A 25,368-nucleotide genomic window follows, 5' to 3' on the forward strand; every position below is an offset into this window, starting at 1 on the left:
AACTGGTCCTTCACAGAAAAAGGAAGGCGAGGAGTCAGTTGTGTCAACATAAATTCAGCTACTCTTAGAAAAGGCCAGACTATGCCTTTAAAAAGATAAACTCAACAGCTTTAATATGCTTCTAGTATAAAGGCATTTTTCCTACTGACTGTCTTAATAGTTTATCACTTTACTGGGACATCTTACCCTGAAGCTTCTCACAAACTGCTGTAGCTACAGCTTTGAGGGCAAAAAGGGATCTTCAGTTACAGTTGAACTTCTTGTACTAAATCAGATGCTCAGTGAAATCAGTTGATTACTGTAATGTCAACTTGTCACTGACAGTGGTCATAAATACCTTTTGCTGTTCAGTTATATAATGAAGATGGAATAACAACTTGAATAAGAATGGAAACCTTACAGTAAATACACATTTTGAATAGAGGTGAAGTGTTTCTGCAGAAAGGAACAAGTGGGCTCTGCAGCAGTTGTCTGTAAGGAACCAAAGGAGGAAAGTAATATGTTGTATGTTACTAAAGTAAATTAGTTTGCTACATTAGCTAATAGTTATACTGCTGTTGGGATCTTTCTTTTATATTAATCTCAAGATTTGCAGATGACTCTCATTTCCAATAAATGTGTATAGAAAAAAGTTTGGCACAGTAAAAACACAGCTGTTAAATTCATATCTGCTTGGCACAGGGAATAAGAGACAACTCTTAAGCTACCACACTTACTTACATAACATTTATTTTATCAGAGTAGATGGTCCAAGTTAAGTACTCATGCAGTCAAGGGGCCTGGCGGCTGTAAAGAACTTCTTCCCCAGTTTGTGCTATGTATAAGCACTTTCACTGAAGTGAAAGTAAGGCAGAACCAAGATTTAGCAAGGTACAGGCACTTTGTTCCCAGTTCAAGCAGGGAAAAAAAAAGCCTAACATCAGGTCCTGGTCCCCCCCACCCCAAAAAAGCCTTATGTTTATTAAACAAAATATTGTAGAAAATAGAAAAAAAAAGATACAGAAAGTCAGTGCTCCCTAACCATACACTACTAGTTGTCATCATCATTATATGTAAGACCAGAAGTGGAAGAAACCATAAATTGAAGCTTACTCTTAACAAGTGTTTGGTTACCTCAGGTATTTAGAGATATGCGTAGGTATACCAAGCATTTGACAGCAGTACTGTAACAGTCCAACTTGGTATTGCCAACTGTGTCTAACAGCTTGTCTAACTGTAGCTAAACAATTGCTTGTAGGATAGCAAAGGTATTTCAGATTCCACACTATCTGGTTACATAAAACAGTGATTTACAAAAAAACTCATACCAAACAATATTCTAAATAAATAGTTCCTCTTCATGACAATGTACATAGTCCCCATTACATTAGTTATCCAAGAATGGCATGTCTGTGTCCATGGGTGCTGGGGCAAGTTCACATAAATAGAACAGCGTGGCCTCACTTGCTTCTGCCTCCGTTAGCGGCTCCAAGCGCACCAGCTTGCTCTGAGTGGGTTCGGGATCCAGGCTGCTCTCCAGGAGCTCATCCACCTCTAGGGGTTTGTCCACAGAGGAAGGAGTTTCAGTTGCGGAGCTCCCGCTCTCAACAGTGGAGCCTGGGTTCCCATCAAGGAATGCAAGCAGTGGAAATGCAGTATACTGTATGAGTTGTTTATCTAAGGGAAAAAAAAAAATTCCCAATGCATTATCAGTTGACATTCCATTCTAAATGTAGAATAATAAAAAAAAGCAACACCTTACTATTTATTAAAAGATTAAGAATTTTTTAAAAAGTTGTATGCTTGTTTTAAAATGATTAAAGAACTACTATATGAAATTATTATATGAAATTATTCTGATTCTCCTACAAAACATCAGTTTCATACAGTGCCATTAAGCAACCTTAAAAGCAGATATATTAAATGTTTGTCCATACCTGCGTCACGCTGATAACAACAGTGAGAACAATACTTACTCAACTCTTAAAACATTAAAAAAAAAAACACTTATTACAACTAACCTGATTTAGGCTTAGAAACTTGTGTTTCCTGTGAAGCAGCTGGACCAGCATTATTCTTGGTAGTTTCTATTCCCTTTGTCTCCATCTAGAAAATAAAGTTAAATCTAAAAACATGCTCTTAAAGCCTCTTTAATGCAACTGCAATGACACTAAAACTTAGCTCACCAACTATTTTGAAAAAGTATTTTTGAAGGCAGGCTTTAAACTGAAGGTCTTGGGGAACAGGTCCAAAAGGGCTCACAACACTGCAACTGATTGGAGAGTAAGCCAGGCCAACCAGAACAGTAACAAACATTCCTGAGCTGTCTCCCATGACATGAGGCAGAAGGCCAGCCACATCAAGGTGTGTATAGTTATGGGGGATCCTCTTGCATCCTCTCCAGAGAAACCAGCATTCTCAGCTCCCCTTTCCTTCTCTGAAGCACCCACATACCACACTGCACAACATGGGGAATAAAGAGGAAGAAGGAGGCACCTGTGTGCGGTCACAGGGCTGTGATCTCACTGTGATCACAAAGTATGTGCAAGTATGTACAGCTCATGGATACTTATGTACTTTTCAGAAAAGACAGGCCAGCAAGGGAACATGGTGAAGTTGCCCTCGTTATGAAAACTGTAATATATTAAAGCTCTGCCTAGGGATAAATGATGAATTGAGAGCTTATTATGGGAAAGAACTAAGAGGCATGCTAATATAGGTGACACCACAGTAGCTGCTTATTACTGCAGGCCACCTGATCAGTTAGAGCAAGTTGATGAAGCTTTCTACAGAAGCTGAAAAGAATCTCTCAGTCACAGGCACCTGTTCTCACAGTGGGACTTCAATCACCCTGGTATTTGCTGGAAAAGCAGCTCTGCTAGGCACACGCAGTCCAGATTCCTGCAGAGCACTGATGATTCTAACACAAGTGGTGGAGGAGATGAGAAGTGCAGTGCTGGACCTTGTTCTGGACTAGTTGGGAATGTGAAGACTAGGAGTAGCCTTGACTGCAATGACCATAAGATAGCAGAATTCTGATCTTGTGTGGAAAAAACAGTGTAATAATTAGGATTGCAATCCTGGCCTTCAGGAGACCTCTTGAAGGATTCACTTGAAGGCATTCCGTAAGGTTAGAGCATTGAAAGGTAAAGGAACCCAAGAAAACCTGATGACGTTAAAGCACCACTTTTTCCAAGCTCAAGATCACTGCAACCCTGAGATTAAGAAGCTGGGTAAAGGCAGCAAGAGACCTGCATGCATGAGCAAGGAGCTCTTGGGAAAACACAAACAGAAGATGAAAGTCAGCAGAATGTGGAAAAAGGGTCTGACCACTTAGAATGTATACAGGAACACTTGTCAGGGCATGCAGGGATGCAATGTGAAAGACTAAGGCCCACCTGGAATTAAAGGAAGGTTCTAATCTAATAAGGAAGGTTAAGGACAACAAGAAGAGCTTCTTTAAGTCTATCAATAGCAAAAGGAAGACAAGGGAAAATGTGGGCCTGCTGCCAAATGAGGTAGATGCCCTGGTAAATGAAGGACACTGTAAACACAGTTACTGAGCACCTTTTTTGCCTCAGCCCTTACTGCTATGCCTGGTCATCAGCCATCCTAGATACTGGAAGAGAGAGTCTGGAAAAAGGAAGAACTCCCCTTTGTTGAGAAGGATCTTATTCTGGATGTCATCTCCAAGCAAGTGAAAGAAAAGAAGGTTATCAGGAGTAGTTAAAATGGGCTCACCAAGGGGAAATCATCCTTGGCCAGTTAGTAGTCTTTTTCAATGACATGACTGAACAGCTAACAGTGGATGTTGTGTACCTTGACTTCAGTAAGGCTTTTGATACTGTCTCCTGTAACATCCTCAGGGGTAAGCCTGGAAAGCGTGGCAAAGAAAATGGAATAGACAGTGAGATGGACTGAGAATTGGTTGTGATCAGCAGCAGTATAGTTGGGGAACCATTGCTAGCACTGTTCCCCAGAAATCAGTACTGGGTTTGGTCTCGTTTAACATCTTCATCAGTGACATAAATGAAGGGATAGAATGCACCCTCAATAAGTTTGCTGATGATACAAAGCTGGGAGGAGTGGCTGACACACCAGAAGGCTGTGTTGCCATTCAGCAAGACCAGGAAAGGCTGCAGAGTACACTTGAGTGGAGATGAACATTGCGAGGTTCAACTTGCCCTTTCAAGGGTAAGTGTAGCATCCTGCACCTACAGAAGCATAACTGCACACATCAGCACAGGTTAGCAGCTGACAAGCTGGAGAGAAGCTCTGTGGAAAACGACCTGGGGGTACTGGTGGACAACAGGTTGGCTACCAGCCAGCAGCATGCTCACACTGCCACTAAGTCCAATGCTATCCTAGGGTATATTAAAAGTGTAGCCTCAAGGGAAGTTCTCCTCCCCCTTTACTCTGCCCTGATGAGGCCACATCTGGAGTACAGAGCTCAGTTCCAGACTCCTCAGTTCAAGAAAGACAAAGAACTAGAAAGTCCAGCAGCAGGATACAAAGATGATCAAGAGCCTGGAGCATCTCTCTTACGAGGAAAAGCTGAGAGACCTGGGACTGTTCAGCTTGGAGGAGAGAGGATAACCTTTAGATATTTGTAGATATGTGTAAGTGTCAAGAGGATGAAGCCAGGCTCTTTTCAGTGGTACCCAGTGATAGAACAAGGGACAACAGGCAGAAACTGGAACATTGTAAGGTCCATCTGAACATGAGAAAGAAAGAACTTCTTTTTACTTCGAGGGTGACAGAACACTACAACAGGCTACCCAGAGAGACTGTGGAATCTCCTTCTCTGGAGATATTCAAAGCCCACCTGGACACTTTCTAGTGCAACCTACTCTAGAGAACCTGCTTTAACAGAGAGGGTCTCCAGCAGTCCCTTCCAAACCCTACTATTCTGTGAAAGAGGCACTGATATCAGTAACTTGAACTAACAGCGCCTGGAAGAGAAAAATGTGAAATGGAAACAGACTTACTCAAACAAGAACTAACACTCACAAATGAATAGGACAAACTCGAGGAGCTAGTATGTTGCTCTGCTGCTTATTCTAATGGTTCCCACCAAACAGCACAGATGAAAACCTACTGAGAAAGCATATATGTATTCACAAATTCTAAAATTTAAGAGAATACAAAAGACTAGTAATACGCACAGGTGTTGGCCTAACAGTTCTAAATGACCTTATTTGCTCCTAATTACTCCTTCCTATTTAAAGCCTATCAAGCAGGATGAACTCACCTGCAGCTCTACTATCCTTACGAAAGTCTTGAAATTAAAAGAATGAAAAAAAGTGCAATTATACCCGTAAAGAAAAAAAGTAAAGGATGAAAGAAGTTTGCATCTCTCAACTACTGAGTACATTGAGCAATGGATTTAAGACTTACTTTGGTATTAGGGATATGATCTGTGGGATTCATCTGCACGGAGCTTGTAAAAAGCTGAATAAGACAAAACATATCAAGCTTTAGGTATCTCAATGTCCTATTAAAAATACAAGAAGTCACATCTGTGTGTGTGAGAACAATCCCTGAACTATGTTTTCAGCCCCAATCACAACTAAAGTTTATTTACAGGCAGTTACCACTTTTGCAAAGAAAGTGTTAGAATTTACATTGTTTGGAATCACAAAAACTTCAGTCATAAAGAAAATAACTATAAGCACATCTAACTTGGAGTAACATTGTTTGCTGCAGTGTTAGGAATACCGATTCATTCTTGATTTGTTCCATGGAGAAATCTGTGTACAATAATGAGGAACAAACTCCAAACAAGTTTTCAAGAAACACCAAACTGGAAAGAGTCAACAACACAAGGGAGAGTAGAGCTGGTGTTAAGTGGGATCTCAGCAAGCTGAAAAAGTGAGCTAACAGTTACTCTGTCAAGTTCAACAGACAAACGTATCAAGGACACAATAACCCCATGCACCAACCCAGGTTAGTGACCAAACGGACAGGGAATGGCTCCCTAGAGAGTGGAGTCCTGCTAGACAACATCCCACATGAGCCAGCAGCATGACCACATGCTGCAGGGAGTGACCAGCTTTAGGTTTCCCAGTAGGAGAATGTTCACACTAGAGAGTCTGGAGGAATGGTTAGGGGGCATGAGACATACAATGGGCTGATGAAGCATGGCTTATTTTGTCTTTAGAGGGCAGACAAGGGTGGTTAAGTGCACTTTTCTACTACTAATAAAGAAGTGTTACTGAGATGACAAACTCCACAGAGCTGGACAAGATGTGAGAGTCATGCTGCAGCAGGAAAAATTGTGACTGACATAAGAAAATTCTTCACAAAGAGCAAAGCAGTAGAGCAGGCACCCAAGCAGACTCCCTTTGGAGAGTTCAGACTTCATGTTGACAAGACCAAGAGCAACATGATCTTTCATGCCAGCCTTTGAACAAGAGGGTTGGACTACATGACCCACATAGGTCCCTCCCAACCAAATCATTCTACTTGACATGAACCTGAATAGAAATTAAGAACATACAAATACTACTAAGAAATAACTTGAAATGTCAAGAGAAACTTGTAATAAAAGAGCCTTTTTAGCACAAGCTTACGGAGAAGACAGATAGTGTGCTAGGCTATTTCAAAGAAAGATTATTAATCTAATCAGTATCTTGAGTTCAGACAGCAACAAATACAAGCATTATTTCACTAAAAAGCCATTACTCAAAAGTTTCAATCAATGTCATCACTACAGCATACACTGAGGGCAGCTGTGTATTAGTTTTACCAATGCCCCAAATTAACATACACACAAATACTTATAACTTTCCTTTTTTAAATGGAAGGCAAAAAAAAAACTTGTCCATTTTAAACAGTAACAATCCACACAATATATTACCAAAACAGTACAAAAATATTCAAATAAACAGAAAATTTGGGTCATTTTCCATAGCAATCAGCTCCAGTGCAGATATGTTTTGCAGTAGAGCAGGGGATCCTTGTGTGCAAGGGGAGTCCTGAAGCAGAGGAGACCCCAGGATAAGGTGAGAGACACCTGGGCCTGCCAGTTCTCATTTGAGAGCAGCTGAGGAGGTACAGGCAGAGCCAGGAGCAGCAGCATAACACCCCTAACATGAGCGAGTCCCCCAGGAACACAAGCAACCAAAACATGGCCATCAGTTAGAATACCACACAGCAGTTGGCGAAGGAAGGGCAATAGGCTGCTCACAGCACAGAGCACCGCTCTACTGAAATAAACATGACGACCACCTGCTGCAACAGACAGGTTGAGGCAGAAACCCAGACTTGGGAGTCACAACCATCTCAGGCTAACACACGCCCCCAGACAGACCTCGAGCTGCCCAGACCTTCAGTTCCACACTCTGAAATTTCCCCAAGGGCCTGAGGGAAGAGAGGGGTATCATGGGTGCAAGCTGCTAGGCTGCATGAGGCAATCACCAGATGGGAACTGGAGAGAAACTAATGCATATAGTGTTGTTCAGTGACACAAGCAAGTCAACAGCCCTGTCTTAAGCCCCTGCAAGGAGAACCAGCTAAGCCAGCTTCCAAACTGGTGGAGACAGACCACAGAAACATGCAAAGTAAAGGAAACTAGACTCTCAACTTACACAAGGAGTTTTTAACCTTGCCACCAAAGTGCCCTTAAGCAACAGATACAAGGTTCTGGGGCTGGAAAGAAGAGAGGGCATGAGAAGGGTTCAGACCCAGGAATGGACCAACTTAATGCAGCCATCCACCAAAGACCCAAGTCAGAACCAGTGTTACAAAAAAAAAAAAAAAAAAAAACCATGCTTGTAATTCAGGACTCCTTATTGAAAGACATCCATTTGTCATGCGGATCATCAAACAGATTTGATGTCATGAATGTGTGCCCCCAGCAGCATCAAGAAGAGGCTACCAAGTCTGATAAAGCCAGAGAACTACTATCCATTCCTGATCACTCAAGCTGGGTCATATCAGGCTGCAACAAGGATATTTTGAAACATTAGAAGAGATTTTATGCCCTTTGGGAGAATGTTGGAAGGATCAGGAATAAAGCTATTATCAGATGCAACTGAGCAGGTGCAGCAAGAATGTTCTGGGCAGTAAACTGCCTAGGCTGATTAGCAGAGCTTTAAGCTAACTTTGATTGGGGGAGGGGATGTACTTTTGAGTGACAGAGAAGAGCCAGGAAACACTGTCACTTTAGAATGCAGCACAAGAAAACCTCAAGATTTGTCCCAAAGGCAATCAAGAGGGCTCCTCCAAGAAGGTAACACAGCTGATAGTCCAGTTGAAGTGTCTCTACACTAATGCACTTAGCATGGGAAATAAGGAGAAGAAAAAATGATGCAATTAAAAAATGAGGACTTAATTGCTATCATGGAAACATGGTAGGACAAATTACACAATGCTCTGCTATGACTGAGGGCTATAAGCTTTTTAGAAGAGACAGGCAGGGCAGGAGGAGTGGAGGAGTTGCCCTCTCTGTTCAGAAGTTAATAGACCATGAAGAACTGCCTCTAAAGAAGTCATGACCAGGTCAAGAGCTTGTGGGTAAAAATGAGGGACAGCTCCTCATAATGGACATGGGGCTGTCAAGGTCTACCACACACTGCCTGTTCAAGGGCCTTCTTGCTCCACCTACAAGAAATATCATGCTCACAGGCTCTCATCCTGATAGGGGATTTTAACTACTTGGATGTCTGCTGGGAAAGCAACACAGCAGGCTGCAAGCAATCCAGGAGACTCCTGGAGCGCACTGAGGACAACTTCCTGATTCAGACAAACCGACCAGAGTTGAAGCATCACTTGACATGGTGCTCAATAATTCAGATGCGCCTATTAAAGAGGTTAAGATTGGAGGCAGTCTGGGCTGTAATGACTATGTCCTCATTGAGCTCATGATCTCGAGAAACATGGGCCTAGCAAAGAGCATAGTCAAGATCTTTAACTTCCAAAGAGCAAAATTCCTGCTGTTTAAGTAATTACTGGATGAGATCCCCTAGGAAGTTATCCTTTAGAGACAAAGGAGCAGAGCAGAGCAGCCAGCTCTTTAAGGATGCCTTTGAGTGTACAAGTGCTCTCCACTCCAAGTATAAGAAATTAAGCAGAGGAGGCAGAAAACCAGCATGGCTGAAAACCTGTTGGTTAAACTAATAGATAAGAAAGAAATGCACAGGTGGAAGCAGGGACATGGGGTCCAGGAAGAATACAGGCCAAGGAGAGTGTAGCCCCTCTGATCAATGAGAAGGGAGAATTGACTACAACAGACATGGAAAAGACTCAGTAAATCTTTTGCCTTGGACTTCACTGACAGTCAGTCTTCCTACACTCTATACTCTGTGCCCCTGAACCTCTGGACAGGAGATGGAGGGAGCAAAATTCCTTGCAAAGAGCAAGTCAGAGATCACCTGATGAAAGTGAATGTGTTCAAGTGTATAGGGCTGGATGACATACATGCCAGGGTCCTGGACTAGAAAAAGGAAAATATCACTCACATTTTTAAGAAAGGGAGAAAAGATCCGGGCAACTGGCTGCTGAGCCTCTTGTCTCCGCCTAAGAAGATCATGGACAATAATGTCCTGGAAGCTTTGTTAAAGTACATGAGACGAGGAGGAGATCCAGAACAGCCAGCATGTCTTCCCAAGGGCAGATCTAACCAATCTGGTGGCCTTCTGTGATGGCATCAGACAGAGGCAGAGCAATTGATGTCCTCTATCTGGACTTCTGCAAGGCCCACACCACATCCTTACCTCAAAATTGAAGAGAATTATTTGAAGGCTGGATAAGGAATGGCAGCAGCCATAGGGATGTGGTTCAGGTAGAAGCCAGCCACGAAGAGCAGCTGGGACCAGTGCTCTTCAACATCTTTATCAATGACCTAGGCAGTGGGATAGAGTTCACCTTCAGCTAGTTTGCTCACAGCAGAGCTGTGATAAAACAGAAGCTGATAAAACAGAAGGAAATGATACTATCTAAAGAGGTTTGGACAAGCTTGAGAATTGGGCCTACAAGAACTTAAAGAGATTCAACAAGGACAAGCGTAAGTTGTTGCACTTGGGTCAGGGCAATCCCAGAGGCATACAGACTGGAAAAAGAAATCTTTCAGAGCAGCCCTGCCAAGAAGGACTTGGGAGTTCTGTTCTGGTGGATGAAAAGCTGGAGCCAGTGTGTGCTTGCAACCTGGAAGACCAATTGTTTCCCGAGCTGAATCAAAAAGGGTCACCAGCAGGGCAAGGGATGCAACTGTACAACTCTGCTCTACAATACTTAAGATAAAGACCTGGGGCCCCCAGCACAAGAAGAACATGGAACTGGTGAAAAAGGTCCAGAGGGCCACAGAGATGATCTGAGAGATGGAGCATCTCTCCTACAAAGGTAGAGAGAGTTGGACTTGTTCAGTGTGAAGAACAGAAGGCTCTGGGGAGGCCTCAGTGTAGCTTATCAATACTTCAGAAGAGCTCTATAATAAACAGAAGGGAGACTAATTTTTCTTTACATGTCCTGATAGAGTCAGACCAAGGGGGAAAGGTTTAAATCTAAAAAATGGGAAATTTCGATTAGATATTAGGGGAGTTTTTACTCAGAGAGTCATTAGGCACTAGAACTGGAGGCATTCAAGTTCAGGTTGGACAGGGCCCTGGACAGCCTGATCCAGCAACCTTGTACATAGCTGATGTGGTTGGACCTAGATGATCTTTAAAAACCCTTCTAACCCAAGCCGTTTTATGATTCTATGAAAATTACATCAAACAGCAGATCTGGATCTATGCTGAACTGTCGTCCTGATAACATGGCCTGGAAGTCCTCTAAACTGCAGTCGATACTGTCAAGATAATCCAGAAGTTCAACTCTGGAAAACAAAAAAAATATTGTAATATTGCATCTATTAAAAGAAGGAAGAAAAAAGATATCACAGCTAAGTTTGGCACAGATTTAGTATATCACCTAAAAATTTTCACTAGAACTATGACGACTGCTTTTCATTAAAAATAACTCCTGGGAAAGACTTAAACCTTACCCTGAAGAGGAGGGGCCAAGTAAGGAAGACTGGTACTCCAGAACAGAAATCACATTAACATTAGACTACAACTATCATGAGCAGAAATACAACTGCATCTCACTTGTTCTAATAGAATCCAATCCGCCTGCAGGAACCCTGCAGATAAATCCTGACATCGACACTAGTTTAAATGGTGTTATCTACAACATTTCACTGTCAAATTACATTACCAGAATAAAGCTAATAAGTTCTCAACTAGGAGAACTAGGAGTCACTATTCAGTTCTTTTGACTTCAAACAATAATTTCTGATACTTAAACAGGCTACTTACTTTCCAAGGAGATTTATATTCTGTGAAATTACTCCATTTTCATTGAGTATGGAATCCATCATTGAGACTGGGTCTTCCGCAGTTAAAGTTGACTGGTTATTCAGCTGTACAGCACTCGACATGAGCGGACTTGTGCTGTCACTGACAGGGCTGAGGGGATCATTAGCTGAGACAGAAACCGATTCTGTGCTTTTATCCCCTTGAATTACAGGGGCATATTCTTCCTCGTTATCATCTTCCACAATTACAATATCAGGAGAACGACTGCAGCTGTAAAACAAGACAAATAAATTATGAATATTTTATACACTCTTAAATTTGTAAATGTGGAGGTTTAGTTACTTTCCATTTCAGCCAGGCTAAAATATGGAAATTAGTTTTCCTTCCGCATTTTAACAGGAAATACAGCCAGATGTTCTAAACATACCTATTTTCCACTGGTATGGCACAGTAACACATGCTGAGCTAATGCAGCTCAGCCAGTAAATACTGTTGTGCTAGGTCACAACAACAACTATTCTGAGCATATAGGAATTCTCATGTTTTTGCATTATAACAAGTACAAGCTTGCACATAAATGTGAACTATGCATGAAGTAGGACAAAACACGTAAGACCACCAAACAAGACAGACCACAAGTAGTTTGCATCTTTCTGGTGAAACACAATTTAACTCTGGATTAGCCATAACATGAATGATCTCAGTCAATACTATTACAGTTAATTAAGCTTCTTATGTATACAAGGAAGGTAACGTAAAAAACAGAAAAAACAGTTTTCATTTGCTATCTCCATATTTTCAGTTTTCTTAACCCTGAAGTCGTTGTGTTACCTACTGAAACCTAATCTCAAACTTTTCTAACAGAGAATGCATTCCCAGACATCAGTTCAACAACACAAGTGTTAATTCAAGTATAAGATAGTAATCTCTAAATTTTATTTCTCGTGGCATAACACAGGTCCTATCAGTACCACGCAACCAAGGAACAGAGATGCATCTTAATCTCTGAACCAAGTTTGAAGCATTCATAGGTAAAAGATGAACTATTTCTATAGTACAGAAAGATAAAATGCAGTCACAAAACACTTGGAACTACAAAACAAACAAAGCAAAAAAACCCCAAAGTTCTTGAAACTGAATAGCTGTCTTGTCTTCACAACCAAAAATTAAGTAGACGTAACTGATTCTGTCTTTGGACAAATAGCACATTTAACAAGAATGTAATAATACAGATTACTTTCACTAGTTTCTATCAACATATTAAAACCTCCTACAGCCAGTCAACTACATGGAACAAATCCAGAGGAAATCTAGTGCGAATTCGGAGATCGTGTTCCTATACATGCAAGAATACTCCAGACACCTGAATTACTGCATACTATTCAGTACTGGAAGCCACTTTCTATGTAGACTTCTAAAGACTTCTTACTTAGAAGAATCTGAAGTGGTATCTTCATTTGTCTCTGGTGTAATGGGAGCATTTTCTTCATCAACCATGGTATTTTCCTCATCAGCCACATCCTCAGTAACATCATAAATAATTATGTCATCTGAAATTTGTTCTCTTTGTTTTAAGCCCTCAGTTCTGTTGAGAGGTACCTGAGAATAATTTTTAAGAATGAGGGGACAGAAGGACAATTAGCTTCAGTGTTCTGACAGTTATCACTGTATCTTTCAATACCGCAATTCTAAAGAGGTAGAAGGTTTTCCTATGCTTTAGAGACTACAATGAGTTTGTACAGATCTGTGTTTAATAGAAATAGAAATATATACACATATATAAATAATATATATAAATGAGCAAGCTGGAAAAGAGCAGTTACAGAAAAAGTGTTTGGCAAATAATAAAGGTATTCAAAGTACTACCAATGTCAGACAACAAAAGCAACAAAAAGCTACAAAGGCAAGACTACAAATGAACTAAAAATACTAAAAAAGTTATTATTAGTCACGTTCTGCCATTTATACTTTATTATAAAGCTATTAATTCTAGTCCCAAGCTAATAATTCTAATAATTTCCCCAGCCAGAATTATTTGGACAGCAGAATGTATCTTTCAATGGTGGGACATTCAAGCAGCACAAGAACTTAACGTGACTCTGCAAGGCTAGGCTTTGCAGGTGATTCCTGTTCATGCATTGTGCCTCCTAACTCAAGAAGACAACAACATAACATAAATGTCTTTAACAGCACTACTATTAAAAGCAACTGCTATCAGCATTTTCCCATGACGCTATACGTAGTTAAGTGGCTTCTATGTGATTATATTGAAAAGTGAATGGCAATTATCAACACACTTGCTTCTGAAGGAAATGTGCTATACCACTTCTAGAAGTTGAAAGCTCTTCAACATTTTTATCCTCAGTAAGAAAGACACGATCTGTCTGGTCCTCTTCACTACTTTCTTCACCATAACAAATGGTATGCACAAAATTAAACTTACATGATGATTATTTTCTGCTGGTTCTTTCACAATTTGCTGAAATACATTTGACTTTGTAGGTCCATTAGTGTTCAGAAGTAGAGGCCTAAATCACAGAAAAGGAAGTCAGTCATCTAGGAACTAATTCTTAGGTTTTATTTAAGAAAAAAAAAGTCAGTATACTGAGTGGCTAGCAATATTTCAAGACCATACTTACCTCTTGCGTTTTAGGCTCACTAGTTGATTATTCTGCACCAGGGTAACAATAAATTGTACTATCTATGAAGAAAAGAGTATTATAGTTAGTTACTTTGCTCTATAATTGCTTCTCTCAAAGCACCAAGGTATCTTTTTCACATAGCAAGCACTAAGAATAAATTTGTACACTTCATTTGCTATAGAGAAAAAAAGTAAATTCAACTATGAGAAAAATTCTTATAAGCAATGTAAGGACGTTGACCATATGTGTAACCTGTATCTATCAATACTGCGGCCTAGCGAAAAGTTTTCTTGATAAATTCAGAAAAAAAAGGACCCATACAGTTGACAGTATTTATCAGTTGCCTCTGCCCTTGAAATCTCAGTCTCTCTTGCTGCATGTTTTAATATTAAGAATTAAATGCATACATCTGGCCTGAACAACATGGAAAAAAGACACAGTAATTATCTGCAGCTTATAGTATTACTGTAATATAAATATATGTAAAGAAAAAAAAAAAAGAACCTGCAAACTCTTTGAATTTACAACAGTTTTGGTTGATCAAAGATCTAAGCATCAAGCTAAGCTAATGTGTTATTAGTGGTTTCCATTCAATAATCTATTGTTCTGATATCATTAGAAATACAAAGTTAGCTTCAATGGAAAAGAATTTCCAAAATAGATAGAAAAGGAAAAATGGTAATGACAAAAAAAATATACACATCTACATACACGCATATGTATTTACAAAACAAGGGATGCACAAAGAAATTGTTCATTACCCATCAACCAACATCCAGCCAGTTTCTCCCGATCAGCAGCTGCTCCTTCCAGCCAGCTGCCCCAGTTTCATAGTTGTGCATGACACCATATGGTACAGGATATCCCTTTGGCCACTCTGGGTCAGCTCTCCTGGTTCTGTCCCCCCACAGTTCCTTGTGCATCCCCAGCCCCCCTTGCTGGCAGGACACTAGAAGAAGCTGAAACGTCCTTGACTCTGTACAGCACTGCTCAGCAACAACTAAAATACTGGTCTGTTATCAGCATTATTTTTCTCCTCAAGACAAAATATAGCATCACATCAGACACTACAAAGATAATCAGCTCTATTCCAGCTGACACCAGGACAGTAACACAGAGTATTCCTACTTCAGAAACACCCACTGATTGTGTTTGAATGAAGCCCTACCTTCCGAATAACTTGCTGTTGTTTCAGGTGTTTTGCTCTCAGTTCTGCCACTTCCCTCCAAAGAGATTCATTCTCCCTGTTTGAAAAGGATAATTTAAAAATCAAACTGAATTTTGAAGTATTCATATTATTATTTTTTGTTAAAAAGTAGTTAATTTCATTAAAGCTCTCTGAAATTTTTCTTGATTGTACAAACAGAAAAAAATCATTTAGCAATCCTTGCAAATAATTATAAAATGGAGAACCAAACACAACAAATACCCTGAGGAGAACTTCTAAACTCCATAAAACACTTTTTCCCCAAGTTATGCATTACACACATTACTACTAATTCAGCATTTTAGAATTAGGTGTTTTGTGCCCTTTCAAACAACAGTTACCTTCTTTTCATTCTAGGAGAGCTGCTCAGAAAGTAATGTCTCCTATTTTATCACACTGACCCACAACATCAGAGATGGATGTGGTGGTATGGCAGTAGATGCTGAACCATCCCACCAATATTGTTATATTTTGTTGCTGTGCAACAGGTGGCATCAGAAGGGCAGTCTGACAAAATGGCATCTGAAATGAAAGTGCATATGAAGCAATGGTGTGTCACTGAATTCTTCCATGTGGAAAAAATTGCACCCACTGACATTCACTGACACTTGCTGAATGTTTATATGGAGACCAAACAGTGGATGTGAGCACAGTGAGGTGGTGGGTGGTGTATTTCAGTGGTGGTGACAGTGACAAAGACACGCCGTGTTCTGGATGGCCGTGCACAGCTCTGGGTAACGAACAGCATCTCCATCCATCAGCTCATCCATGCCAGTCAGCAGACTACAATCAAGGAGCTGAGCATGGCACTGAGTATGAGCTTCAGTGCATTGGAAACAATGGTGACAACACTGGAATATCTCAAAGTTTGTGCCAGGTGGGTCCCATGAATAAAAGGAACAGAAAATACTACAGGAAAGTTTGTCAGGACCTACTGTACCAATGAGTCTGAAAGTGACAATTTCTGGATCACATCATTACTAGTGATGAGTAGTGTCACCATTATGACCTGAAGTCAAAACAGCACGACTGTCCATGAAGTGGCAACATGTGAATATACCATCAAAGAAAAAGCTCAAGACACAGCTCTCAGCCAGTAAAGCGACGTGCACTCTCTTTTGGGATAGAAAAAGGGTGATCCTTTTGGATTTCCTGGAACCTGGACCATCAATTCCAACTGATGCATCAAGACATTGATAAAGCTGAAGGATCAAACTTCCAGAGACAGGTCAGGGGAGGCAACCTCCTGTAACATGATAACTCCAGGCTCCATAGCAGCCCAAAGATTGCGAAGCACAATGCTAACCTTGGCCGCATTGTCCTACTGCACCCACTGTATAGTCTGGATCTGGTGCCTTGTGACTTCCATCTGTTCAGGCAGATGAAAGATGGACTGTGTGGGCAACATCTTACTAGCAATGATAGTAAAATAGCAGCTAAGAAACAGTGGGTCACTTCTTCTGGTACAGACTGTTATGAGCACAGCATGCAGGCACATGTTTTTCACTGGTGAAAACGTATAGTTAATGGTGGTGACTAGGTTAAAAATAGTGTTCTGTAGCAAATACTGCAGTTCATCATTTATATTACACCTATTTGCCCTCCCTCACACATCTCTTGCTAGAGGGAAGCCATCTAGCAGAAACTGTACATCCATCTTGAACAGATCTTTGTAGAACAAGCTCAAGTCTTACACACAGCTACAGGTTGCCTTTAATTAATTCCAGTAAAGGGGTACATTAGGTGATGAGCACAGTAGAGAGCAGTTTTCCTGAAACACTGTCATTTTACAACCTTGGCAGTACTCACAAGAGTCCAGAACTGAGAAAGCATAAGAACTGCTATAAAGTGACCCTTGCTATCATACCCACGAACCTTGTGGTTTCTGACAGCATAAAGCACATTCATCAGTAGATAATGAATATCAAAAGCTTCAGTACATAAGGAAAGACAACAGACCAGCCTTCCCTCTTTCATAGTTTAATTTTCAAGATGTATGCCAAAAAACGATGAAAGTCTCTCCACCAGTGTTTCATGTTTTTAGGGAACTTTAAGCTCAGTTTTCATAAACAGTTGTTGATATGCAGTAAGATGCAGCTTAGTAGCAGTTTGAGGATTAAAACATCCAACAGTTTAAAGGTAGAGTTCCATCACAAATTCAACAACAGCAGTCAGGGATTCTGAACTTGGCTCTTCTGATTTAGATCCAGTTTTACTTAAATCATTTAATTCTCACTGAATAACTTAGATGTCAAAGACATTGTATCATTTCATCTTCGCAAACTGTCCAGACATTAGAAACCAAACGTCATTTCAGCCAGTCAGCACTGCTCTGACCCTGGTTTGAACCTGATGGCCTCCTGAGGCTTCTTCCAACCCAAATTATATGACCCAATAGCGTAAATAGGAACCTTTTTTACTCTAGACTGGCCAGTTTCTAATAAAGACCCTTCCTAGTCAAAATAAGTCTGCCCTTCAAACTTCAGTAATAAGAACTGAAGATGCCAAGTGAATGAAACCATTTATTTTTCAAAACTTGAACTTACTAGTTATCTCTGCCACAGAGGCAAGCAATTATTTTCACAATTCGAAATCCTGGAGATAGTTACCACTAAGGTACTTTCCTTAAGTGCAAGAGCTTATCTCTATAAATCTTGTCTTCATATACATACTCTGTCTACACATACAAATATTTCTGACTCACGCTGCTCATGTTATTAACAACAAAACATAATTATTTTAAACAGGAAATAATACTATAAAAATACTCCATTTATATTTGGATTTTAGATTCTACATATCTGTGGCTGTAACTAATGAATTTTCAAGTTACAATTCCAAACAAATTTTCATAAGGATTAACTGTCCTGTAATTTCAACACTGAGGAATGAAGACAGCAAGAGGAAAATAAAAAAAGCAATGAGTAAGAACAGTACCTGTAGTATGAAAGTATCATAAGTAATTTGCAAGAACCAAACTACCTCAGACTAAACACAGCAACTAAGCTTATTTGGCATATGCTAAGAACTAAGTTGAATATTCCACCTCAGCAGCATTAAGGAACTAGTATCAAAGACAGTTCTTCAAACACCAATTTTGCCTATTACTTTTAGTCATATTTAAATATTCAATTTTAATGCAAATCTTTTACTGAAATTTATCTTCCTACAACAATAGTTCAAGTTGAACACTAAGAAATCAAAATTAGGTCTTACATTTATGACATATTTGTTCTCCAATATCTATTACCAGAATTACTCCATTTTAGGGATCAGCTGTTGACAAAGCATTTACCTTTTCAGGGCAGACAGTCGAGATTCAATAGTCTCTTGTTTAATCTCCACTTTCTGAGCACTACTTATTATTTTGGAGAGATCCTCCTGGCTTATCTTGCTTTCTTCAGGTCTCGAAGAAGAAACCTTTAAGAGATGAGAATTCAGAAACAACACTTCCTTTCACTCACTGTTAATTACTATTTTCTTTTGAAGATCAAGTATAACTTCTCTAGTGCTGATAACTGAGTTAAAATCAGTAATAAACCACGCATCAAATATGTAAATACAGAAACAGAGACTTCTTACAACAGATGCCATATCACCCTTACTTATTATAAACATTTGTTTATGTTAGATTCTCCAGGCATATACTCAATGCTTACATCTGAACTGCTTCAAATTAACCCAATGCTAAAAAGCATATCTCTCTCACCATAGTTATTGTATTTCTGCTTGATATCTACTCTTATTCACCTGATTTTCAGTAACAGCAGAGCAAATTTCAGAACTATAATAGCAGCATAACAAACATGTTTATATGTTTGCTTTCAGCTCTCCTGGGTGGGAAGCTTACTTCTTGCAGCTATGTTCTGAAACAAGCTACATAAAAAAATAAATTGTTACATTAGCAATGGTAAAGTTAAAGCATGTTCTGCCCTCTTAACATGCATCTGTTAAACCTTCTATTTGCATAACTCATTTTTGCTGCCTGTTAAACTCACTATGAGAGAGAAATAATTAGCTAAAGCAGCATAGTCAAAGCCCCCAGAATAACTTTAAGTAAATCAGAACGTATATGAGAGCACCAAAATCCAGCTGGACTTACAATACCACAATTAAAACTTGCCATGTCATTTAGAATTACTATAGTTGGTTTATATACTGAGTTTTCACTAACCTTCCTTTTAATGTGTTCCAACAAGTCCTCTCGACCCTGCTTAAAATATGGGTGTTGAAACTCAACTAGACCATCTCGCTCCAGTTTGACAATGCCAGAATCAACATGGACAACTTTACGGAAGCCATCTTTAAAAAAAAAAAAGAAAAAAAGAAAAGAAAAGAAAAAAACTCGCATCTAAAAACTCACACGAAGGAATTCAAACTATATTGTTCCAACTGTCCTTTTATCAGTCTTGAGGATGAGACAGTACTCTAATTGCAACAACACAGACGAACTGTTCAAAAGAAAATAACAACTAAACGCATCCAGAATCTTTTATTGTGACAGAAACAAACAAAACAGGAGAACTTACACATGTTTAGCTGTCTGACAAAGCTTGCCATGTTGTTGTGCTTGAAGTACTTAGGCAGGATCTCTTTTGCAAATCTCTGTTCATCCAACACCAAGAAACTCTGGCCATTCTAAAATGAGAGACATAAAGCTACTTAAGACTATTGTAGAACACACTCTGGGCTTGCAGAATTAATCACCGCATAGGAATGTTTCCTTTGTGCATGCAGTACGTAACTGATCTGCTTGCCTGCAGTTTTCCACAACAAAAGCGTATAACTGCAGTTGCAAAGCAACAGAGAACTACCAATTTGCATTGCCATCCATATCTAAAGGAGAACATTTCCACTGCTTCTCTCCACACTTCCTCAAGAAATTAATTAAAGACAAGCTTACCATCAAGCACCAGTTTCACTACAGCATAATACCATAAATTTTGTCTGTATGAACTTCAAAGCCTTGAGAGGGAATACAAATACAGCAGAGACTGTGAAAGGTCAAAAACAAAACAGGACAAAAAAACCCAACAAATCACAGCTGAAATCTCTTTTGCTACCCAGCATAAAAGTATGACTGGTTTGTTAAGACTCATAGACAAGATGGAGCTGTCAAAAAGCTGAGCCTGTTCCACAAGATTTCAAAATGACCAAAAAGCACTCAAGACAATAATTCCCTCCTCCTGCGTGCCAACTCTGAGAGGATCAATCTTTTACCCAATAAACTGATCCTCAAATTACATCCACAGACCGAGACAAATAAAAGCCTCCCTTCTTTGTTCTTCCATAATCTTGCTCCATTAACTAAAGGACAAGTAATTGGCAGAATCAGAATTAGAGACTTCAAACTCACAGAGGTTTTATCTGTAATCTATTCACAATATTCTTACCTCACCTATAATCTTTGACAAATGCCAGTACTTACGCTCCATCTTCTCAGGAGCCCTTCAGTTCAAGAAGCTCCATTTGTTTCCTACCCCCGGCAGCTGCATACTCCCCAGTAAAGAAGCTTCAAGAACCAACTATGAGACCACATGAAGACTGCTGATGTGGGAACTCATTTCTGACAAACGAAAAACCTCTTAACTTCCCAGTAACGCATGTCTATCTCCTGCTGAGAAATAGGCAGTGTAAAGAAAATGGGAAGTAAAAGAAAGGGTAAGAACAGATCATTTTAAGATAACCTAACTCACCAGCTGAAGGTTTTAAGTGGTGCTACAGCGACCTGCAATGCCAGCAGACAGCTTTTGTGCAGCACCTAACTTCATTATCACCTTGAAAAGTCTCAAACCTAGTGCAGAAAATTAGAGAGAGACTTCCATTGTTCCTCGTTGCCCCGACGGTCACTTACATCAATGCTGTAAACAGATGCTAAGGCCCAGCTTTAACCCAGTGAAGCATTACTGTGTACCTGAACATGGTTCTCAAGTCCTGTTGTTACTGACAGCAGCAGACAACAATCTTCTATGTTCATTTGTTACTCCTGCTGCCCATGCCTGCACTAAGATGTACATGCTTCAGTGTTCATCCTTACAGTGTAAAAATATGGATTTGTACAGAAAACAATGAAATGTCACAATAACAGGACTCTTTCTTCACTGTTACACCTAAGGCAGCATATTTTTCAAATATGCCAACGTTTGTATATGAAGGGCTCCCAATACCTTCATCCATACAGAAGCTGCCAAAGGCTGATCATGTGAACTACAATCAGTATATCTTCCTTTCACAAACTGCCTTGCAGAATCTCAAACTCAGCCTTTATTTTTAATTGAGGAAATAACATAAAGGTACCAAACAATGGTCCCTGGCATATTTACCTGAGGTAAACACAATGAATTTGGGAAGCACCCATGAAGCATGAGGTGGCAAAAAAGGCCCTTTTTAGGCTAGACAACACATTGCCCTCAACACCTTTCTTTCAGAGGAGGAAAAAAAATCAGAAGGAAAGCTGCTGGAGTGTAGACAGCATACAACCACACAATGGCTTAGGTTGGAGGGGACCTTAAAGACCATCTAGTTCCAACCCCCTGCTGTAGGCAGGGTTGGCACTCACTAGATTAGGCTGCCCAGGGTCCAGTCCCGTCTAGCTTTGAACACCTTCAGGGATAGGGCATCCACAACTTCTTTGAGGAACCTGTTCCCTCCTCAACAAAGCTGAAGCTACTGGTAAACCCAACTGTCAGTAAAACGTTTTGCAGGGTATTGAGCCACCACGTGAGTTAAACTCAGCTGAAAACTGTTATCTCAACATTTGAAGACACTTGCACAGTGTGACAACGGGATTTTTTTTTTTTTTAAGAATAAGTTACTGGTAAAGCAGACACGCATCAGAATGGTAACTACAGGTTCCACGACATCAGGGAACTGAAAGCAGCAGCCTAATCCCCGTCCCGCGCCCAAACCCGCCGGGCACTCATGGGCCTTCCTCAGAGGTGATGCCCGCCCGGCTCCGTCCACTGAAGGTGCACAACACATCCGGGCCACCGGAACAAAGGCCGCTGCGGTCCGGGCGCGGGGCAGCCCCGCAGTTACACCGCGTGCAGGTGGCCGCGGCCGGCCCAGCCCGAGCGCGGCAACTGCCACCCCACGTGGCCGCGCGAGATGGGGGAGCGGGGCGGCCGCGGGGAGGGATGTAAACGCGCCGTTCTCCCGTCTTCCCGCAGTTCTTTATCGGCACAATTCGCAGCCGTTACACAACTCCACGCGTTACGGACGTGCCGGTGGAGCCGCGGCGGAAGGTGCCGCGCGTCGTCAGCGCACGCCGCGTGCCAGCGCCGGCCGCGCCGCCCGAGCCCCAGCCCGCGCCCCGCGGCAGCTCCCCGCCCCAGCCGCGCCCCGGCGGGCTCCGCAGCCGGCGGCAGGGCTCGGGCCCCGGGCCGCCGCCCGCGCTCGTCGCTTCCAGCCGCACGCGGTCCCCGGATAACCGCGCCGGGGTCGCTCCTCCCGCTGAGGGCCCGCCCGGCCGTGCCCGGATTTCCCGCCCCGCGCCGCCCCAGCGCAGCCCCCTAAGGCCCCGCTACCCTCCCGGCCCCCCGCCGGCCCCGGGCCCGCAGCGCCGCGGCCGGAGAGGAGCGGCCGCCCGCAGCCGCGGGGCACGCGGCCGGGGCGGGGCGACCAACGGCCGAGGCTCGCGCCGCCGCACCTGGCTCCAGGTGATAAGCTGATTGCTGGGCGCCTCGCCCACCAGCGCCCACAGCTTGCTGAGGAAGGCCGGCACCCCGGCGCCGGCGGGGGGCGGCTGCTGGGCGGGCGGCTGCTGCTGCTGTTGCGGCTCCTGCTTCATTGTCGCTCGAGACCTCCGCCGTCTGACCGGGGGAGGGGCGCGGGAGGAGGGCAACCAGCGCCACTCGGCCCCGCCCCTCATCCCGCGCGCTTGCGCACGGAGCTGCCCCGCATGCGCGGCAGTGGGCGGCCGGCGCGCCTGCGCAGCATTCAGGCGCCTCCCCGCCCTGTCGCCCCCCGTGTTTTACATAACGGGCCCACGTGCGCCGCCCTCACGTGCCACAACAGCGCGCGCACGGCCGCACACTCGTGAGGGGCGGGGCCTGGGGAGGACTCGACCCCTCTATGCAAATAAGAGGAGGGCGGGGGCCAATGGGTCATCGCCTGCCGCTCCGGGGCGGGACTGGGGGGAGCCGCAGGGGCGGGGCCAGGGGGAGGGGGGGCAGCAAGGGTGAGTGCGCTGTCGCCAAGCCTTGCTTCCGAGGTGGGCTGAAAGCCAGTGGAGTAAAGTTGGGTATCTACTCATATAGCTTGCTATTTATTCTGACATCACGTATACTTAAAATCTCAGCAGCATCAGCTTCTTCCTCTCACGGTAGAGAAACGGGCAAGCCCCGCAGCCAGCCCTGCCCTCTCCGAAGTGAATTTTGGCAACAGATGTCTCAGCTTTGAGATGGAATCTTGCTCTATAGCGTAGTTTCATATATACTTAAAACCAGATGTCACAAAGAATAACCCTCATATAGCAATGCTTTACTGTTGTGACCTTCATCCGCCTTCTCTCAATCCTGATTTTTTTGCACTGTGGTGATACCCACAGAACAGTTCAACAGAGCTATAGCAGCAGCCTGTATAAATTCCTCTTACACCAGACCCTGAGTAAAGTCTAAGTCAACTTCCCACGCACCAGCCTACAGATTGTCCTAAAGACAAGTAGCACAAAACAACAACAAAACAACTGAGAGCGGCGTGGGAGCTAAGATAAGGTGACAGGCTTCAAGGCAATACTTTTTGTGGCTGCAGTACGTGACATTCAAAGGTTGTTGCATTGTTGCTATGATAAAAACCACATCTTTCTTGGCTACCTTAACTCTCAGACACTCTATGATGTTTCAGATTCAGTTATTTTAATTATTCGACTATACTGATCACAGTGAAGGCAAAAAACAAAGCAGTCACAGAATTTCAGATAGCTTTCAAGAGGTTGCTCTTCCAAAGTGAATATCTTTTCAGTTTTGTGCTGTCCTCGTGCAGCTGATTCAAGTACTGTTTATTTTTTTGGGTATTCACATGATTTGTTGATTCGTTTTCCTTCTCCACATATGATGCAGGAAAAGCAGATGGCAGACTCAGCACACAGGATATCTAATGGACTATGTTAAAATAAGGACTGACAGTAAGTTTTACAATTAAATAACTGTTCTAAATAAGAAGTTAATTTCCATTTATGATCAGCAGCTTTTGTTATTTTAAAAAGAAAAAAAAATCAGACCTACAGTCGTATTTATTACTAACCCTTCAACATGTCTTCCTATAAAAATCTCACAGAAGTAGTATTCATTTCTTCTTTACTTATGCATAAGGAATATTTGTTTCAGACTTTTTTCCAGTTTGAAAAGAGCTTCTAGATTCCGTGAAAATGCTCAGTACACCTTAAAAGATTATTTTGATTTTATTGTGAGTGAAAGTTGCATGCTGAAAAATGGCGTGCTTTAAACAAGCTAATTAAGCAACCAATTAACTGCAATCAGCTTTTAAAAAAATCCATTCATAAATGCTTGAAGCCATAAAAGTTTAAAAATGAGATAAAAAATCTGAGCCAAAGCCAGTTGCTAATGTAAGAAGAAATTCCAAATTCAGGACAGATTATTTGATCTTCAGGGCTTCCTGCAAAGCTAGTCATCTGTACTGAAGCTTTTGAAAGCTTTCAAGGAAGAACAGGGCTTCTATTGCTTTATTCTTCTCAAAAAAACAGAGGAGAAACTCTTCACAAGGTGCCAGCATGCAATTTTAACCATGTATTTGAAAAGTAAAAGTAAGTGTTCGTAATAAGTTTTAAAAATAAGTAATAAATTATATTAAATTTGTCTGACCCTGGAAGGCTAGAGAGATTATTTGAACAGACAGCACTCACCTGCTCTGTGGTTATGGGGTGCTGTGTGTCATTCCCATTTCACTAACGGCTATTTAAGAACACTCTCCAGCCAGTTTAGACTAAGAAAGATTCGAGGTTGAAAATAAAACAAATAAAACAACAGAACTTTATTTTTCTGTATCTGTCTCTAAACCACTCTTGTTCATCGCTTTTTCAAGTTCCTATAAGTTTAAGGCAAAAGGAAATGTAATTAATTTAATATTAATTAAGAAATGTAACTGAAATGGATAGTTTTTCTGTATTGTGAGATGCTGGAGAAAGTAGTGACTCACTGTAGTTTTCATAGAATTCTTTTTTCCTTTCCAGTTTGGTTAAAATTACCATTGTAGCAACCACACGCTGCTGTTCAAATGAAACTGA

General features: G+C 41.7%; 1 protein-coding gene across 4 annotated transcripts in view; it reads right to left on the minus strand.

The window, feature by feature from the left end:
- Positions 1–712: 712 nt before the first annotated feature.
- Positions 713–25,368, minus strand: part of HSF2 (heat shock transcription factor 2) — a 40,985-nt gene continuing 16,329 nt past the window's right edge. Inside the window, exons 1-13 of one of the 4 annotated variants that reach the window (XM_031611243.2) lie at positions 22,774–23,160; positions 19,655–19,763; positions 19,300–19,427; positions 18,421–18,545; positions 15,087–15,162; positions 13,916–13,977; positions 13,720–13,804; positions 12,706–12,875; positions 11,277–11,546; positions 10,690–10,795; positions 5,377–5,430; positions 2,001–2,085; positions 713–1,656 (exon numbers count right to left, since the gene is read on the minus strand). In XM_031611243.2, coding sequence (XP_031467103.2) covers positions 1,367–1,656; positions 2,001–2,085; positions 5,377–5,430; positions 10,690–10,795; positions 11,277–11,546; positions 12,706–12,875; positions 13,720–13,804; positions 13,916–13,977; positions 15,087–15,162; positions 18,421–18,545; positions 19,300–19,427; positions 19,655–19,763; positions 22,774–22,995 — 1,782 coding nt within the window. In that variant the 5' untranslated portion in view covers positions 22,996–23,160 and the 3' untranslated portion in view covers positions 713–1,366. Of the gene's footprint in view, positions 1,657–2,000; positions 2,086–5,376; positions 5,431–10,689; positions 10,796–11,276; positions 11,547–12,705; positions 12,876–13,719; positions 13,805–13,915; positions 13,978–15,086; positions 15,163–18,420; positions 18,546–19,299; positions 19,428–19,654; positions 19,764–20,553; positions 22,417–22,773; positions 23,161–25,368 lie in introns of those variants that run through there. The other 3 variants (XM_090135837.1, XM_090135838.1, XM_031611244.2) reach the window with 3 other exon arrangements.

This window comes from Phasianus colchicus, chromosome 2 (assembly GCF_987193195.1).
Source record: "Phasianus colchicus chromosome 2, bPhaCol1.hap1.1, whole genome shotgun sequence".
In the NCBI taxonomy this organism is placed as follows: Eukaryota; Metazoa; Chordata; class Aves; order Galliformes; family Phasianidae; genus Phasianus; species Phasianus colchicus.